Source organism: Rhinolophus sinicus, linkage group LG14 (assembly GCF_036562045.2).
Source record: "Rhinolophus sinicus isolate RSC01 linkage group LG14, ASM3656204v1, whole genome shotgun sequence".
Lineage (NCBI taxonomy): Eukaryota > Metazoa > Chordata > Mammalia > Chiroptera > Rhinolophidae > Rhinolophus > Rhinolophus sinicus.
In genome coordinates this window covers 46,163,974-46,184,509 of record NC_133763.1, presented here as the reverse complement: position 1 = coordinate 46,184,509, position 20,536 = coordinate 46,163,974, and the positions used below count along the sequence as shown (strand labels likewise).

Below are 20,536 nucleotides of genomic sequence, written 5' to 3'. Positions count from 1 at the left end.
GCATTTTGACAGTGTCATCCTTTACTAAAGCAAGGAATGGTATCCTAATTACCTGGTTAAAGCAGGAGTGAATACTTTATACAGGTTTGTTGTAGATACAGGAAGGCAAACAGAGGCACAGGGACCCGCCCCAAGGTGTTGGGATGTGGCTCACAACCCAGGCCAGGGGAAAGCCCACAGGAACCAGCTGCATTTAAGAAACAGATCGTGGATGAATCGTTCTGAACGCTAAGACTGGCTCCCTACTCTCCTTTCCCCAAACTCTGCAGTTTGTTCGTTCTTTCTCCTCATTTGACCAGACTCTGCAAGTAATTTCAACACCAGGGGTCAAATGCACCCTTCCCTGGTAGTAAGTGGCAGAGGTGACGAGTTGCACAGTGACGGTGGTCAGAAATCAGGGACTGGACAGCACCAGCTGTCACTGCGGTGGGCACTGTTTGGTCTCCCACTGCAGGCAGCTTGCTGTGAAGCTTTGGGAGAGATTAGAGGCTCCAAGATGAACCTGCCAGTCCCAGAGCCAGTGTCAGCCTTCCCCCTGGTCGATGGGGGAAGAGGAAGAGAGTGGGGAGGAGAGGCGAGAGGGGAGGGCTCCCGCTGCAGCCTAAAAGGGACATTCCAGCTGGCTTGCCCTCCCTGTGATCTAGCTGGTGGGCACACCATGCTTCCCCACGCAAACAATCCGTGGGACCGCCTGAGGCTATGCAGAGCCCGAGGGCACACGCGCAGAACCAGGTCCCAGGCAGTGCTAGAGAAGGCTGGGCTTTCTGGGCCAGGCGGGTGAGCCAGGGGGCATGAGTGTATGTGTGCATGTGCGCATGCGCACACACTGGGGAAGGTGGGGTGGGTGGAGCCAGCTGCCAATCACAGCAAAGGGCTACCTGCTCCGGCCAATAGGGAAGCAAGGTCAGAAAACAGGGCAGGCGGGTTTTCTCTTTGGGAAAAAAAAACCAGAATCAAATCATTAGGAGCCATCAACTGATAGTGCACATTTTTTTTTGTTGTGATCTTTCTCTGCAGAACCTAAGGCAACAATGAACCAAGATGAGGCCGGCAATTCCTGAACGGCACGTGGGCGATGTGGAACTGGACACGTACATACACAAACACGTACGTGGACATGTCGTGTCTGGTTTCCCGGACCAGAATAAAGATGTGTCCCCTAGAAGTCTACGAGTGGGTCGCCCAGAAGCAACAGGAGAGTGGGGGTGCTGGACGAAAGGCAGGGTCCACTTGTTGTAAGGCAAGGCTCCCAAGAACCACCAGCTCCGCTTTGGTTACAGCTGTCACAGGAATACCAGGGAACAGATTCTTGAGAAGTCCCATCCACAACACTCAGATGTCCTCAGTCACTTTTTTCCGGGGCGGACATCCCCTGCTTCCTTCCAAATAAAGTGCAGATGGTCAAAGGACACTGGCCTGTCATCTGCCAGCCTCAGTCAGCAATGAAGAACCATTTAAAACAAAGACGCCCCTCTGGTATACATATATCTCTCTCTATATATATATTCTTCTTTTTTTCTTGTTGTTAATAAAGCCACAAATATAGAACTTTTACACCGACGTCTCAGACTGTAAGCGGAGGACAAATTTGTGAGATTTGGGGTCTATGAATTCTTCCGAGAGCACGATGAATGGAATCTTCTTCACATTGACCACGAGGCTGAAGTCCAAGCATTTAAGGACGAACACGATTCCATCCCGTAACCCGTTCGTCACAGCCTCATCACTAACGAGTCTCCACTGCGTAGACAGCCAGCGTTCCTTGTCATACTGCAGGGTGGGGCCCGCGCTGAGGTAACGTTCTAGGAAGGCCTGAAGGAGAGGAGAAAGGCTGTTAGGGGACCGACACCCGGCTCCGAGGGCACTGCTCCCACCCCTTCTTACATCTATGAAAACCACTGTCCCTTTACACCAAGACAGAGCCCAGCTCATCAGGCCAAATTCCCATCAGACCCTCACAGCTGAGTTACAGCTGGGGTAAAAGACTCCTGGACTCCCTCATTCTCCTTTGCCAACTTCCAACCAGAGGGTGAAGATGGCAGTAAGCACAGAGGTGGCTGGTACCAATTTTGGCCCCGAAGCCATCACTGAGGCACCAGCCCACTCCCAGGGCACGGCCCCTGCTTGTACCTGTTTGCAGGTATGCCTCCTCCTACACTGAAAGCTCAGGCCAAAGGCTGGGCACAGAGAAGCACCTTGGAAATATGAGCTGAAGAAATAAAGGGATGTACCTGCACGCACAAAAAATGCATGCTCAGTCACTTACTGGTTTGTGACTTTGGACAAGTCCTTTAACCTCTCTGTAAGTGGAGAAAAACAGCACCTAACTCACAGGGGCTGTTGTGAAGATGAAACGGTTAACGCTAACCATCTAATGGCACCAGGGAAATCCAACCAATGAGAGCGATGGTTATTTTATGTTGGATCGAGTGTGCACGTGACAAGTCCAAAGGATGGCCAGAACCAAGGGAAGGTTCACTTCCCTTCGCAGGAGTTCTCAGATCCAGTCATGCTTAGCTCTTTGGAGTTCTCTGACACACACACACACACACACACACCCCGCCCACCCCCTTTGCTGTTTCTCCTGCAGATGTGGTCCCTCAGCAAATTCCTCTTTGCCCTTTAAATCTTCTTAGACCACACCCTGAACCTCTCAAATTAATGAGCCCTCCTCTAAGTGCCTATAATTATTGGCAGGACTCCTGTGTGACATTTCACTTTTTGAACAATGACGGTTGACTTGCTTATCTGCACCCCACACTAGATTTTATTCTCCTGGAGGGCAGGAATTGTTGTTCAATTTGAATTTCCAAGGTGTCTGGCACATTCAAGAAGCTCAATAGTGTGTGTATTATGTCAATAAACATACTGATTTAGCTGAGAGAAAGAATAAGCCAGTGATACAGACAGAAATCACTATGGTTCTGGATAGACAGAGGTCAAGGACAGTTTCTAAGTGGTACCCACTTCCACCCACCCGTCACTGCAGCTCCCAGGTACAGTATCTCTGATCTGTAAGTATACATTTTAAGGCAGAAAGTAGAGTTGTGCCTCTAGGACAAAACACGCTTCTAATATAAAAATGTATTCTAGAGTTGTACACTTGAAACCTATGTAGTTTTGTTGACCATTGTCACCCCAGTAAATTTTAATTAAAAAAAGAAAAAAAAAATAGCTCCTATTAATCATAAGGAAAACAAACAACTCAACGAGAGAAATATAATAAGATAATTTATGCAATAGAAAACTAACATAGGAAAGATGTTCTATCATTAATAATTAAAGAAATATTAATTCAAATAATAAAAAATGTATTTTCCAACTCTTAGATGGACAATGATTAAAAAGAATGGTAACACCTAATGCTGTGACGTGTGTGGGGAAATAAAAAGTCTCAGATCCCAGAGGCAAATGTGTAAAACAGTCACACTCCCTAGTAGGACAATCTGGCAGATCTATACCTTTGATCCAGCTGTTCCTTGATTAAAAATTTATCCTTCAGAAATACTTGCACAAATGCACAAAAACATGTAAAAGAGATAGTCACGTCAAGACTGTTTAGGCCAGGGATTGGCACACTTTTCTCTAAATGTAAATATTTTCAGTTTTGCAAGCCATACTCTGTCACAACTACTCAGCTCCACCCCTGGAGAAAGAAAGCAGCCAGAGAAGATATGTAAATAAAAGGGTGTGGCTGCGTTCCAATAATACTGATTAACCAAAACAGCCAATCCCCGGTTTAGACTAATGCAAGATCTTAATCCAAATGTGTATCAATAGGCAATCAGTTAAACAAATCACAAATTTGTATTCAGTGGAATGAGATGCAACTATTAACGGGTATGTTACATCTGTATACTAGCGATCCGAAGTCCTGACATGGAAAAATAGCCAACAGAGAGCTTAAAGTGAGTGCTTCCAAACTATATGTAGGTATGACATCCCATTTTCCCCCCAATTCTGCTTTAAACATACACACACACACACACACACACACACACACACACACACACACACTCCTGAAAGAACACACCCCCCCACTCCCTATTAGTAAGAACTGTTTGGGCTAGGGGAATGAAACTTCACTTTGTACAGAATATTTTTATTTCATGTTTGCATTTTTACACAAATAATATTATTTTTTAATTTTATTAAATTTATTGGGGTGACATTGGTTAATAAAATTATATAGGTTTCACGTGTACAATTCTATAATACATCATCTGGATATTGCATTGTATGTTCACCACCCATAGTCAAACCCCCTTTCATCACTATATATTGGACCCCCTTTATCTTTTTCTACCTCCCCCCACCCGCTTGCCCTCTGGTAACCACCATATTGTTGTCTGTGTCTAGGAGTTTCTGCTTGCTTGTCAGCCTTGTTCGTTTGTTGCTTTCAGTTTTATACCCCACATAAGGGTGAAATCATATGGTTCTCGACTTTTTCCATCTGACTTATTTTGTTTAGCATGATATTCTCAAGATCCATCCATGTTGTCGCAAATGGCAATATTTCAGATCTTTTCTCATGGCTGAGTAGTATTCCACTGTATATATGTGCCACATCTTCTTTATCTAATCATCTATCCAAGGGCACTTTGGTTGTTTACAAAAATGAACCTACATACATATATATTGGCAAATAATTTTCGATAAAGGAGACAAAAACATACAATGGAGAAAAGAAAGCCTCTTCAATGAATGGTGCTGGGGAAAACTGGAAAGTCACATGCAAAAGAATGAAACATGATACAAGTGAACTGGCATCTTAAGATGCTTAACCATTGAGCTGGGAAGACTATGGGTGGAGCGGGGCCCCTTGTTAACTCTCTAGTCTTGACTTCCTGTGGAACTCTGTGGTAACTTCCGGGAACGGATGTGAATAAAGGGGGAAGCCATGTTGGGCTCTGGGCCTTGTTCTATGTGGGTGGCCAGACGGGAGAATGGCCGGTGAGTGTGCTCACACTCCTTGGTGGTTCTGTTTCTTTTTTTCTTTTCCTGAAAAAACCGTTGTCTTTTGGTGGATTACCTGGAGAATTATTGGGCCAGTCGACAAACTAGACTGCTATTTGTCTCTATATACAAAAATTAACTCAAAATGGATCAAAGGCCTAAATATTAGACCTGAAACAATAAAACATATAGAAGAAAACATAGTTACGAGACTTATGGACCTTGATCTTGGAGAGGATTTCATGAATTTGACCCCAAAAGCAAGGGAAGTAAAAGCAAAAATAAATAAATGGGACTACATCAAACTTAAAAGCTTCTGCACAGCAAAAGAAACCATCGACAAAACAAAGAGGCAACCAACCACATGGGAGAAGATATTTGCAAACAACACCTCCGATTAGGGGCTAATATCCAAAATATATAAAGAACTCATATGACTCAACAACAAAAAACAAACAATCCAATTAAAAAACGGGCAGAGGACCTAAACAGACACTTCTCCCAAAAAGACATACAAATGGCCAAAAGACATGAAAAAATGCTCAACTTCACTAGCTGTCAGGAAAATGCAAATCAAAACCACAACGAGATACCATCTTACACACCTGTTAGAATGGCTATTATTCTCAACAAGACAAGTAATAACAAGTGCTGGAGAGGATGTGGGGAAGAAATGAACCCTCATACATTGCCGGTGGGCATGCAAATTGGTGTAGTCGCTATGGAAAACAGTATGGATGTTCCTCAAAAAATTAAGAATAGAATTACCATACAACCCAGCAATCCCTCTCCTGGGTATCAACCTGAACAATTTGAAAACATTTATTCGTAAAGACACATGTACCCCTATGTTCACTGCAGCACTATTCACCAAGAATATTATTTTTAATTCAGAAAAGTACACATTATTTAAATGAAAAAAACAACAACTGGGAAACTTCACAAAGTCTTGAAAAAAAGGAAAAGAACTGCTTCTGTTCGTGGTACAAGCTATCCCTTTGCACGTGCAGACATACTATACTTATTTGCAACCACAGTCTCCACACTGTTTTGCATTCTGCTTTTTGAAACTTAATAGTCTAACAAAGATTCGTCCATGTTTCAATCAGTGATATACCATAATTTGTAAGCCACTGTTCTATCTTTAAGTTATTTCCAATTTCGAGTTATTACAGATTATTTTGCAAAAATCTCCTGCATGTATATATCTGACTATGATGAATATTATTTCTAGGCGAGTCAAGGAGTATGAAAAACCTTATGGTTTTACTGAATATTTCTGTATTGCTTTCCTCAGGGTTGATTCTGGTTAGTGACAATGTAATCAGCAGTTGTACATGTATAGGACAATGTATGTACACAGGTCCATACTAATATAACAGTAACATAACTAATAATGTTACATGTGTACTATATGCCAAGCTCACTCTCTACCACATGATTTCTATGTCATGTTGCCATATGTAATATAATTCTCACATAACAACCCTATGAGGTTGACATTATTATTATCCCCATTTTATAAAAGAGGAAAGAAGTGTAGAGTAACTTACGCAAAGCCACAAACCAATTAAACGGTGGAGCCAGAATTTGAACCCACTTCTGTTTGAAGAAAGGTCATATGCAAAACCCTTATTCTATTTTGCCTCCCTGACCCTTTATGAGATACAAGGCTGTTTCTTGTAATAGGCCTAGAAGTGTACTCATCATACATGAAAAGTCCATTCAGTAAGATGAATTCCACAACATCCAAAAACAAAGAGATGGCATCATTTGTACCGCTAACAATAATAGCCATTTATTCAGTCCTTACTGTACGACAGGCACAGCTTTCAGCACTTCACGTGAATGGACTCAGTTCTCACGACACCCCAATGAGGCATCAGTATCATCCCCAATTTACAGATTAGGAAACTGAAGCACAGAGCCATTACGCTATTGGCCCAAGGTCTCCCAGCTAGCTAGCGGAGGACCCAGGTTAGAATGTGCCAACTTGGCTCCAGAACATCCGAGTCCCCCTAACTACTACCTGTACAGTCCCGAAGCTAAATGCTTTCCTCTGCTTGACTCTAGAGGCCTTCAAAAGGCATATCTAAAAAAACAACTGCACCAAAACACTCTAGAAGAAGTGTGAATCGCTCATTCTTACTAGTCGGTGCTTTAGAGAAGCCTCTGACTTTATCCCCCCACAACGGGACTCCCACATACGGTGGCAAGGCGCACCTTTGGGGTCATGCTGTTGGTGATGCAGAAGGCCAGGTGCTGTAGGATGCTCTCCATGCTGTGGTAATGCTGCTGCCGTGTGGTTCGCAGGTACTTCTGCAGAGCCCGGGCCATGGAGGGGAAGATGGCCTGGGCGGCCTCCCTGGGGTCCATCACCTCCCCTGGCGCCTTTTGCTGCTCCTCGGCCTGGAGACGCTGGATGTGGATGAAAGCCTCCTCTACCGCAACCACCAGCCTGGGGAAAATGAAACATGGTCACCAGGATGGGATGTGTGAATAGAGTCATCCTGGATTTGGAAGGACTCCGGCCCGCCGGCTGTGTCCGAGCCTGCCACCAGCTCCCCCATAGCTCACATCCTTAGCTGTCACTGCAGATGGTTGGGAGGAGAGGGAGGGAGAGAGAAAGGAAGGCAAAAAGGCAAAAAAAAAACCCAAAAAAAACCCCCAAAAAACAAAACACATGGAACTGGGAAGAAGGAGGCCTGCCTGGGGCCGGGAGATAACTTCTGTTCTCAATCCCGCCCCTAACGTGCTTGGGAGACTCGCGTCAATCCTTTTCATCTCTACAGTGAAGGGTTAGTGAAAAGCCTTCTAAGGTCTCTCAAACTCTGGCTACAAAAGGCTCCGCACGCACTGAGAGGAGGCTGGTGGTGCAGAAGCAGCCTCACCAAGCACCACAGCTGTATCCCCATCCATCCAGCGGCCATGCCAGCAGCCCCTGGGAAAAAGGAAGAAGGTCAGCGCGTATGGTGGAAACCACCTCCGTGCATTTCTGTTAACAGGATCAGACCTTGCAAACAAGCAAGGGCCGGGGGTGGGGGCGTGGGGGGTTGGGGGGTGAGCACTGTAGGATGGGACCTCTCACAGTGCAGGCTCCAGGCCAGCAGCTCAGTGTCAGCTGGGAATTTGTAAGAAACGCACATTCTTGGGCCCAACTCCAGACCTCCTGAATTGTAAGTGACCTTTGTGGGTGGAGCCCAGAGGCTTGTGTGTTGACAAGCCCTCCTGGCGATGACTATGCGTGCGAACGTTTGAGAAGCACTGGAGCAAGATTTACTCCAAAGGCCCAGGCAGGTCATGTGTATAAACGGAAGTTTCACTCTAGCGGTTCAAACACAGAAAGTGTGCGACGAGAGGGTGTTAGTGTGTGTGTGTTGGGGGGGGCAGTATACCTCGCTCTCCGCTTCTTCACCCGCCGCTCATGGTCCGCCTCTTCGTAATACAACTCGTTGTGGCTTGAGTCCCTGCGCCGGGCAGCTGCGGCAATCATGGCCCGGGACTGACCGGTGGCGTTGTTGGTGGGCCCTTTGGGGAAAGGACGGAGGAGGAAGAATAGTTTTCATGTCATGGGGCTGCAAAAGGGGGCTGAACACTAGCACCATAGTCTGTCAGGACCCCCCCCTCCCCGCGAAGCACACAACCCCCCAAAGTGGCTTCCCAGGAGGGTGAGTGGGTCCCCTGCTGCACGAGACGACGACCATGTCCCTAAAGCCCGATCTGATCAGTGTAAATGGAAAAAGAGTTCAGAAGGGGATGAAGAATGCTCGACAATTAAAATGGTGGCCAAAAGTAACACACCGAGTGTGACGATGGGACTTACCATCCATTACAGAAAGTTTCGGGTTGGCCATAAGGGCAGTCGGAACGTCACGTTTCAGCAACAAGACCACGAGAGAGAATGAGAGGGATGGGAGAACAAGGACGGAGAAAAGGAAAGTCAAGGGGGACACAGTGACGTGACTGCACACAGGAAAATGAGGCATGCTGCAATGTCACGGCAGCCACAACTTGTGCAGAAAACCAACACTTGAGGACTTGCCTATGGCCCATTTGTTAACACAGACTTGGAACTCCTGGTCTCGTGTCCCTGACCATTGGCCACCTGGACTTCTCAAGAGGACGAGGCCCATCTCATGCTTTCCTATAAATCACCTACGTGGAGAATGACTTGCCTTGGCTAGTGGGAATTTTCACTGTTTTCAGACCCCAGGCAAACTTGACCAATCTTTCAGGATTCCCCAGAGCACACATCTCATTCACCAAAAAACAAAACCGAACAAAAACGGGGAGGGTATTGCCACCCAAAATTGACACCATCTATAAATCACTTGATTTGCTAACAGCGTGATCCTCTCTTCTAGGGTTTGCAGAACTCTTGCCCTGATCAAGCTGCCCAGCAAGAAATGACACCGTGTCCTGTTTCTTGCACTTAACCATCTGATATCCTGAAACAGCTCTGACGTCCCCAGCCTGGCCTCTGGCCTCCTGCCACCCACTCAACTCCAGCTCCTAGCCAGGATTGAGAAATGCCTGTAAGTATCTCACCAGATGCCTGAACCACTGAGAGTTTTAGTCTTAACGGTTTTGGGGAGCTGCGTCTTTGGGTCATTTATCCAAATTTTGAAAAGCAGCCCTTTCCTAATAGTTTTCATTAAGATGTTCCCAGCAGGAGGCAGGAAACACACATCACTATTGTTTTCAATCATAAAACCCCAAAATGAATGAACCTCCCACAGATGTAGACTGTAAATCAACATTCCTCTGCAACTATGTTTGCCGGGAGAAAAACAAAAGAGAGAGAGAAAGAAAAAAAGAAATTGTTCCGAAATGAGAATGTCCCATAAAGACAAACACCGAGAGGAGGCAGAACCAAATGGACGGTGACGGTTAAGCTAAGTCGGTGCCCACACTGCTCCCTACCCCCAGCACAGACATCATTTCAAGGCACGTACCATCTACGTTGTAGACTTTCAGCCCCGCCATGTGCTTGGTTGCTCGGAATTTGGAGGCTGTTAGGAGACTGGGGTTATAGATGGTGAAATCTTTATAGTAATTTTCCAGAACCACCAAGGCTGCTCGCTGGATACTGAGAAAAGAGGGCAAAATTAATGCAAAGCTTTTTCACTGAATAGTTAGGTCCTAAGTGAAAAACAAAACTCCTTTTGGAGTCAGGTAACATATCCAAGGAACATGCCCGATACGCTACTGGGTTTCACCACACCTTCTGTCTCCAGGATGAGAATTTAAAGATGAAACTACGACCCATCGTCAAGCGGCTTCTGTGCTCTCTCCCAGGCACATGAACCGTATCCCATCTGGCCAATTGTTGAGAAAGGAATATGTCATAACTCAGAATTGTTTAGGGTACACATAACTTTCCTATTTTTTGGAGTTTACAAAAGAGGAAATGGAGGACCCCAAAATGGTGAAGAGACTTATAGATGGTTGCCGAGCTAACAAGGGAAATAACAAAGTGTGGATCCAGGCTTCTCCAGGTCCTAATGCAATGTATCCCCCATACACCTCACTGCCCTGGTATGAAGGATGCTGGGTTTTTCATTTTCTATAGATCAGAGCTACACCACACAGGGCAGAGCACACGTGAAAGAAGCCGCTACAGATATGAGCTAACCCTGACTCCTCCTCTTCGTTCCATCCCCTCCAGCCCAGGCCAGCTCGATGCCCCAGTGCCCTGCAGCAAACTCTAACCCATCACCTGCTTGGCCCCTCGGAGAGCAGCCCAGGAGCAGAGAAGCGGGAGGAAGGTCTGGGAGGGACGGTGCCCACACTCAGCAAAAGAACTCGCTCTTGGTCTTTGGAGGCAGGACGGGTTTTTACACAGCTCATCTCATTTGTCCCCCCACAATCATTCAAGATAAGAAAATGGAGATTCAAAAATCTATGACCTGCACAGCCGCCTACATGTACCAAACGGCAGGGCTGGGGCTCCAACCTGCACGGACAAACCTCTAACTTGTGTTCTTCCCTGTGACGTGTGGCCTCCGTGGGACAGCGTACGTACTGCCACCAACCACCAGTGTGCTAAACTCCATCAAGTGGTTTGTATCTTGCCCTTATGTTTTCCTCCTGGTTCCCTTCTAAGTAGATGAAGTACCAAGGATTATTTACAGTAGCTTGGGCACCATGACGGGGCTGCTTTCAATTCCTAGATGACCCTGCTCCATTCCACGGCTCGCCGAGTGGCGCAGGCATCTGACGCCCCTAACCTATCAGCAGGACACTTTGCCAACCTGCCCCTCAGCTCCCCTTGGGACGCTGCCCCAAGAGTTTAACACAGAGTCTAAAAAATGATCTAGAAGTCAGTCAGCTAACCTCCCTGAGACAGAGTCATGGCAAAGCTGTCTTACTTATCCCGGTGCAGTGCCTGGGTCTGTGATCTGCATTCAACCGGTGTTTAGTATCAACCTAGACATGCACACCCACAGGGGGCTGGGGAAATCCTGAGAGACCAACCTTATATAATGGAAGCATTAGATTCCTAAGAGCAAATCCCCATTTTGAAAGCCCCAGTCATTCAGTTACTTAGTTGCTTACTCATCACTTTCATATTTGAGTACCTACATCTGCTGAGCCCTAGGAATGCAAAGATAAGATGGAAGGAGCTTCTCCTTAGACAGGTGTACATGGAACAGAAGCCCCGTGACAACTAACTGGAATACACAGGCATGGCGAAGCACACAGAACAGCTTCTGATGGCCCGGGGCTTGGGTGGATGTAGGGACAGCCCCCTGAGGAGGTGAAGTGGTCGTTGAGGTGAGCTTTGTGGGTCCCAGATCTTTGCTCACACTGAGAGCCTCGCCCAGTGGATCTCCAGCTCAACACGGCCCCATCTCCTCCTTGCCTGTCTGTCTGGTATCTCGGAAGGGGGCAAATGCGTCTTCACCTCCCGCTCCATCCAGAGACTGACCATAGCTCTCTCTCTGCTACACACACAAACACTACCTTCTCCTGCATCTTTACCACTTGGTGCCTGGGGAACTGCTTTGCTGGAGTCCCTGGGCTTGGGGAGACAAGGAGTCACAGAAATAAGTCTCAGTTTATGACACAGATATGCTGGGGTGAAAATATTCCATCCCACGCTCCTATCCTGACATGGAAACAGCTCTAAGCACTTGGGATTCCAGCAGAAAATTATTTCCCTGATGAAAACTTGAAAGTTAAAAGGCAACCCAGAGGTTATTCTCAGGCTCGTCTTCAAAGCAAACCTTCTTGTGGTTGATGGGTTTAGGCTTTTCTGTTCAGCCAGGCCACAAGGAGGGGCCCAGGGGATCACAAAAACTCAGCTCCGGCCTGCGAGGCAGGAGAGGCAAGGCTGGAGTTGAGCCTGGCGGCCCTGCTTTCCAACTCTCCACCCCAAATCACAGACCGTGCACTGGGCTGCCCCAAGGAGGGGTGTCTGCCCACGCGGGAGTGCACAGCCCACACCCTCCCACCTGCCAGCACACACAGCCCACCTCACGCTCATCCTTGCTGGCCCTCAGGGACCAGCGTGGGATGCTGCAGGTAACATGGGACAGGAGCCCCAGAAGCGACCTGCGTGCGTCTCCCAGTCTCCCAGAGCTCGAGAACCTTCGCTCAGAAGCACAGAGCAAGGGGGCAAGTTCAGACAGTCTCTTCTCCTCCAGCACCCTCATCTCCACACAGGCACCAGAATGTTCCAGATGCAGCCGTGCACCTGGCTGACCGCCCAGGCTGACCAGTGAACGTGGGAGCTGAAGGACTCTCAGGGAAGTGTGGAAATGCCTCTAAGAGCGGGGCACCTCCTTGCCTACAGAAAACCATCTGGGCCACACTTGACATATCCAGCCATACTGGGGTGTGAGAATCTCCACAGAACTGAAAACAACAAACTGCAATGCCCAACTTAAAAAAAAAATGGTTGTGAGATTCGGACTAAAATCCAATATGCCTTTCTTCACCTTTTTAAGAGAGTAAACTATGTAATATAGGATGTTAAGTCTTGTTGGTGACTCGGGATGACAACTACGTGCGTTATGGTCTGTGCCACGTGTGGAACACAGTGAAGACGGAAGACCCCACCCCACACTGCGGTCTGAGGACCCGAGGCTGTCTGTTCCCGTCTCCTCTATAATCTCCTTTACTATCAAAGTCATTCCGAGTTGCTGTCAACCTACCTGCCTCAGACACTCCCCTTTCTGATCTCACACACCCTCCACTCAGGTACAAACAGAGAAAATGGGCTTCGAGAGACCCAAGGAAGGGGCTCTGCTCCCGTGAAGAGGTATCCAGTGCAGCCCAGGAAGTCGTGGCTATTTCAATCCAAAGTCTCCGGTCTTTTTCATTTCTGTTCTGATTCCTGATTCATGCTTTGGACTGGTTGAATTTGTTAGGTAACTGACTTTAGGTTAAAAGTAACATACTACTAATACACCGTTTGGCTTCCCAGTGAAACAACAATTTAGCATCTACTGAGGGGACATCCTGCAGGGCACCCTGGCATCCGCCCAAGTCACGCATGACCCCCAATGCCAGGAGGCAGGATCCTTTTCCTCAACCAATGTCAAAGTTCCGTATCTTCCTGCCTCTCTTCCTTGGTAAGATACAAGGTCAAAGCAGGACCAGTTTCTTTTAGGATGTCTTTTCCAACTGTTTGGTTGCCAGGGATCTGTCCCTAAACTCACAGCATCGACAGCCACACATGTGACTGGTGACGTCCTCAAGCACGCTAGTCTCCTCCTCAACAAGCTGGTGAAAGTCCCCATACAAGGGACACCGCGTTTGACTTCCCCACTGGTCCGTAATATCCACTGGATCGACTTGCTCACTCAGGAAACCCGAGAATCCCACAGGCATAGGGTCCATTCTCAGCATATATTTCATAAAACCGCAGAATTCTGAGGCAAAAAGGGCCTCAGAGATGAACAAAAGCAAACCCTTCGACTAGTCCCCAGTCTCCCGACCAGATCATCTCTGAGAAGGCGGGTAGGGGTGGGGAGAAAAACCACGGTGGTGAGAAATCTGTTCTCTCTCGTCACCATCATATTTAGAGACAAAAGGTAGTGACTAAACAAGTCTTAGGCTGATACCCTGTATCATAGGCAGATGAGATCTGATGCACACGTTGGAGGTAAGACCCCACCAGAAACCCCTGGCAAGGAGAACTCTCCCGAGAAGGACACCTCTGAATTCAGTTAATACCCCATTCTATACACCCTCCAATGCTACTGTTCAGGGAAATATCCTTCCACAGACCACAGATATCTGTGGAAAACACACACAAACACAAATCCCAGATATGCATATGGAAAGACAACATGGATAATGGAATATTCAAGATCAGAAGTTCTTGCTGTCACCACTGGGAAAGTAACCCCCTCAACTCTGCTAGGTCCAGGATGGTCCACACTTGAACTCGTGGAAAAGGCAGGGCAGCAACACAGCGACACCAATGTCGGAGGGAATTCAACAGCCCCTTTTAAATCTGAAACTCACTGTTGACCACGTAGCCTCCCGGGCCTGTTTTCTTTTCAGGACAAAGAGGGTGGCATGTGAAATGCTGCACCTTTTGTGTCTAATCAACCACAACACGCTGCTAGTGCCGCTGACAACTGTTATACAACTGCCATGGCAACAGAGAAGAGGGGCTCACCCTTGTGCTCCGTTTCTTAAACAGACTTGGAGAGCACCACCTCCGAAGACAGTTAACATTGAACTTCAGAAAAAAATCCGCAAGAAACATTTTTAAAGGTAAATTCTGAAAAACAAAAACAAACGCAAATGAATGCCTCTCCCAGGCTCCGTGCATTATCTGCTGTGGGAGAAAGTGTGCACCGTGCAAATGCTCCTGGCTTTGACCCCAGAAAACAAGTCTCTTGGCTCTTTCATTTATTCTTTGACCTTGAACAATTCATTTCTCCAAATCTCAGGTTCTTCATCTGCTGGGTGGGGGGGAAAAAAACCAAAAAACATAGAAAACTCTGCTATAACGTAAATGAGCTCCACATTACTTAACTGTATAAAATGTACTGCTGCCAGATTATTGAAATGACTGGGGCAAGCCTGGCCTGTAGGTAGCTAGTCAGATATTCTAGGAACAGGCTGCGAGATCCAAATATACCAGGTTCTGGCAGAGGTCTGGTGTCACCGGTGGCAGTGATCTCCTGAGCTTGAAAATCAATGGGGCAATTCCAAATTCTGTGACTTTCCCAGACTTTTAAAAGTCAGTTGGCATTGAGGCCAGGAAGAATATTGAAAACTCAACCCTCCACTTTTCTGCTTCCCAAGGAGGAACTGCCTGCCTGGTTTAGACCTGTTTTAAAGACTGAATGAGATAATACATTTAAAAGTGAATGCCCCAGAGCAAATGGCTCATAAATGGCAGTGCTTGGAGCTTACATGACCTTGTAGGTTGGGAACGCTAATCTGTTCCCCATGTGAGCTCGCACCGCATTCCCCATCCAGGACCAGCACGAGGGCACATCACAGGAAGTGAGCCAGGACCGGACCCCTCACATGGCTGTCTTTCGGAACTTAAGACTATAAAATTACGGTATTCTCTATTTTTATGCAGTATTTCCTGCCAACGCTCAGCATCCTGAAAATCAAGCCTAGTGATGAGGGAGGCATCCATGATCCACAGAGTAGAAAAAAGCAGTGACCTGAGAGCCAGGAGGTCTGGATTACAGGTCTGCTCCTATGACTTCCACACCTGTCTAAGTCATTTCCCCTTTCTTGGCCTGTTTCTTGGCCCACGACGGAGAGATAAGACCAACTGTTGTTCCGTGTGGTTGTTGAGACGAGTAAAGGCAATGATGCCAGTGAAAGTATTTATACACCATAAAGAATTATATAAGTATAAAGTACGATCGTGTTTCCAATGAATAGGAACATTTTGCAGCAAGACATGGGTGGGTGGGGGGGTGGTGGGTGGAATATTCATGCAGCCTCTGGGCACAAAAGCATGACCCAACCTCCACTTATACTGAATCACAAAATTCTACTCTCCACCAAATGAAGAGAATCTTTGTGTTCACCCAAGCAGAGACACAACCGTGTTTCCCCGAAAATAAGACCTGGCCGGACAATCAGCTCTAATGCGTCTTTTGGAGCAAAAATTAATATAAGATCCGGTCTTATCTTACTATTAATATAAGACCCAGTATTTATAAGATAAGATAAGATAAGATAAGATAAGATAATGACCGGGTCTTATATAATATAAGATCAGATCTTATATTGATTTTTGCTCCAAAAGACACATTAGAGCTGATTGTCTGGCTAGGTCTTATTTTCGGAGAAACACGGAAGAATCGAAGAAATCAGAGCCCATCTAGTTCAAACTTGAAGTCCACATACCAATTCTTTTCCTAACATCCCAGACAGGCATCCAGCCTCCGCCTGAAAAGAAAATTCACTCTCACGTGGTGCTGAAATGACCTTTCTTTAAGTTCCACCCACTAATCCACCCACAGCTTCCTTCGAGAACCAAGCCCCTCTCTATTGTGAAAGCCTATCAAATACTTGAAGGAAACAATTGTGGCCATAAACTCCTCTCTTTTAACTCTCTTATTTTGCAGATAAAAGCACTGAGGCCTTGAAAAGCCTGGTGCACACTCTCCCCAGATGTCTATTTCCCTTTCATTCACTTTCTCCTGGATCTGATTGTCGCGTCTACCATTAAACTAATATATACTATTAAAACCAGAAATAGTAAAGCTTTAGCGCTCATCCAGCCCAAGACCCTTAAAGTATACAGCCTTTAAATTCTTCCAGGGCAGGGAGAAAAGCCTCCCTGAGAGGGCCAGGTAGGGAAGCCTCATCCAGTGTCAGCCACTTATTTTCAAATATTAATTTGCTCCCGTTAGTGCTGCCAACAAAATCAGCTTTCTTCATACGTGAAAAACGTGAAAGCATTTCTCACGTGCTAACGCCCCACGTCAATGCCAGCCACCATTATTCGGATTACCTACCATAGGTAGAGCTGACAGGAAAGTACTAAAGAGACAGTGTTCTCGGCACAGAGCAAAATGTGCAAAGGCCTACTTTCTGGGCGAGTACTCACTACCCTGCAAGCCAACTAAGGATGCTGACTTTCAGAGAAACCCTAATAACCGGCATCCCCAACTCCATCCATAGGCAAACATGAATTATGAGCACCCACCAAGTGCCAAGTGCTGGGATATACATGTGAACCGGACCTCAAGGGGCTCATGCTCCCTTTGGTGGTGACAACAATCAAGTGACTCAGGGGCTGTGATGGAATATGTGACCGGGGGTGGGGGCTAGTGGTTCGGGGGTGCAGGTGACGACCCACAGAGGAGGCAAAGCTGAGTTTCTGAGTTCAGTCTTACAAGATGACTGATGGTCACACCATGACGACAATGGGCTGTAAAGCTCATTCCAGGCAGAGGAAGCAATGAGGGCAGGCACAGGCGGGTGCGAAATAATCCCCCCTAAATGTCTGCAGTGAGAGCAAGAGGGTCTCAGGGCTGAGGCACAGAGCAGCTTGAGAAATCTGTGGAAGTGTGTGGAATAGTGTCTCCCCAAATCCACGTCTACCCTGAACTTCCAAATGTGACCTTGTAGGGTCTTTGCAGATGTAATACCAGTATGATAAGGTCATACTAGTGTCTGTAAGAAGAAAGGACGATGCACAGAGAAGGCCATGTGACAATGGAGCCGAGGCTGGAGTAACGCAGCTATAAGACAAGGAGCACCAAGGGTTGCCACCAACTGCCAGGAGCTAGGAAGAGAAGGCAGGGTCTGTCCCTTGAACCTTCAGAGGGAGCACAGCCCCGTCAACACCTGCAGGTCAGACTTCTCGCCTCCCAAACTGGGAGCATTTGAGCCACCCAGTCTGTGGTCCTTTGCTGCAACAGCCTTAGGAAACCAACACATTTGTATTTAGGGCAAGAATGATGAAGGCAGGTGAAGGTCAAGGCCAGGCTAAGATGAAAGGCTCAGGTGAGAGAGAGAAAAGAAGGCAAATGAGGGTGAGGAGGGAGGGGATGGGACGAGAGGGCGTGTGTAGGTAGGAGAGAGGGTAAGCTGGCAGGGAAGACCCAAAGGATGCCAACAGTAAAGGCTGTCTGGGTCCCAAGGCCACCCTGCCTCCTACTCTGCAATGTGTGTCTTCTCAGTGGGTGGCTGCAATTTAGGCCTGAACCCAGGGTCTCTGAGAAAACGCTAAAATGCAGAACCCAAAATAAAAGTTGATTCAGCTTTCTGTGAAAACTTCCAACCTGGGAAAGCCAGCTGATGCCCTTGGTTTTATCTGACTGACCTCTCCCCAGAGGAGTCAACAAGACTGCAGGCAAGATGTGTGGGCTTCACTGCACCCTGGCCTTGGAGACAAGCTGACTTGTCTGACGGAGTCAGGATCATTTGCAGCAATACCCACGTCAGTCCCAGAGACGCGAACATAATTAGCCCCTGGACGTTGCAGCCGCCTCCACTGAGAACCCAGCACATGAGTGTCTGTATCTCCTGACCCTCCTGCCTTTTAATTAAAATGTTTGTCTACAGCTGCACATGGAGAGGTGGCTTACACAAGTCCCACACAGATAACAGGCAATGATCACCTTGGAACTTGAGAACAGGAAAGAGAAAAAAGTGGGATCAGCTTGTGTTTAATTGGCTGGTCTGGGGGAGACTGTGGAAAGATCCGGAAGACAGGCTGTATTTTCTGGGACTTTGTCACGACAGAGCAGGAGGGACACACATTGCTGCTTGAGCTCTTGAGACGTGAGGCCCGTCCTGAGAGGCGACCCAGATCAGCGGTTCTCTGCTGCTGGTGACGCCCCAGCCTGCCGGCTCCTCAGCTACACGGAAGCTTCAGGGACCACATTCTTTGAATCAATATTCGCAAGCGGGAAAGTGTGCCTGGCCTAGGCTTTGAATATCGGGCTGCAGACAAGCCCTGCAGGCTGTCCCCACAGAAAGACAGCCAACTGTGCCTAGAAACGACTAGAAGCCGGGAATACACACCCCAACAGCAGGAAGGAGGTAGAATTAACAGGATCTGATGCTGATGGAATGGTGCCCGCAGTGCCGTCTGGGGGAGCACCTGGGGCCCTTCTCCATGCTCTGCCCTGCCCCCACTCTAAGTTTCTGGTGATAAAGTATAACCCCGGAAAATGGCCTCTCCAGTAACACAAGTAAAATTACTCCAGAGTGTGTGCAGAGGAGACCACTCTTTCAACCAGGACTAGAGCTGGGTCACAGGCACATGCAATGACCTGTTTCTTCCGGTCTCAGGAACTGAACAAGGAAAAGCTGTCATACATGTCATGCCTCTTGGCCGTGAGGCCACGATCTACCAGGAGGTTCTGAGTGTGGTGACAACACGGACAAGACAGCCTCTTTCTGAGCAGATGACCCAGTCACGGCCGGCCGTCGGGCTGACTACCTCTCCCACCGCAGTGATGCTGGCAGACCTCTCACCATGGAGGGACCTACGAGCCCTGCTTCCCCTCCACTGACAAGTCTGGCTGTTGCCACAGTCTGCCTGGAGAGCTCACAGCCCGGCTTCCAGGCCAGCGCACAGACTGTCCCACACCTGCCCTGCCTGCGAGCTCAGCTTCTCAAGGTTTTAAATTACTGTGCTGACTCACACCAGATAAACATCAAAGACAACCGCCTGCCTAAGAAGGAGATTTAGATAGTGACTAAGCACCTCCTGACCCACCCAAGTGGCTGGACTGGCCTTCTCTTATCTGGCCTCACATCTCTCAACACCGGTACCTCTGGCCCTGGGAAGAAAGACAAGAAAACTTTCCACACAATGAGAAGTCTGGAGGCTGAGGGAGACCGGCCTGGCCAGGTGGACCTCTGCTCGCAGAGATTGAACAGAGCTGGGCAGCGGCTTTGCAGGACAGGGAAAGCAGGCCCCTGCCCATCTGCCTTCTTAGGTGTCAGTCTCACACACACTGCATCAGACCACACCCATCAGCATCTCACACTCACTACAACAAACCACATGCACCGGCCCATGGGTGAGTGTGCAGAACACTGGGCCCTGCCTGCAGCGTGGGTCCTTCAGGGAAATCAACAGCACACTGGTTGGGGTAGGGGACCCACTGCCCGGCCACCTGGGGCCCGGCGGGAAGACCATCTATACCAGCTATTTGTCCACGGGCTCCTTCCCCCTCAGTGGCCATGCTGTGTGGGGCTGACTCCTCTCGGCCTCAGGGTGAGGCTTGGGGGCAGACACTGAGCGAGGGAAGCCGTCCCAGCTGTGGCTGCTGCCAGCAGACAGCTGTACAAACATACGGCTGCAGTGTCTAGCACCTTACACTCTCATTAAACCACTTTTAACGGGCTCCACGGGGCCAAAGCACAAATGGCAGCTCTATGCCGGCCTTCAAACACCTCCGCCAGCAAAGCAGATCTGGGCAGACCGTCACACTCAACTCTTTTGCTCTCACTCCTTTTCATCCTTTGCTTTTTATGGAGTGGGGGTAGAGACGGGCAAATATCTTCACTGAAAAGCAGTGAAACAAACATCCATTTCTAAAAATGAAATTGTCTATGAAACCATGATCGTAAATAACATGGCCATTTGAAAACACTGCCCAATCTCACCGCCAAGGGTGTT

The 20,536-nt window shown here is 47.8% G+C and overlaps 1 protein-coding gene across 1 annotated transcript in view; it reads right to left on the bottom strand.

The window, feature by feature from the left end:
* Positions 1–20,536, bottom strand: part of VANGL1 (VANGL planar cell polarity protein 1) — a 49,358-nt gene continuing 28,822 nt past the window's right edge. Inside the window, exons 5-8 of the mRNA XM_074318608.1 lie at positions 9,912–10,045; positions 8,352–8,484; positions 7,180–7,414; positions 1–1,812 (exon numbers count right to left, since the gene is read on the bottom strand). Of these exons, the coding sequence (XP_074174709.1) occupies positions 1,552–1,812; positions 7,180–7,414; positions 8,352–8,484; positions 9,912–10,045 (763 nt within the window). The 3' untranslated portion in view covers positions 1–1,551. The remainder of the gene's footprint in view (positions 1,813–7,179; positions 7,415–8,351; positions 8,485–9,911; positions 10,046–20,536) is intronic.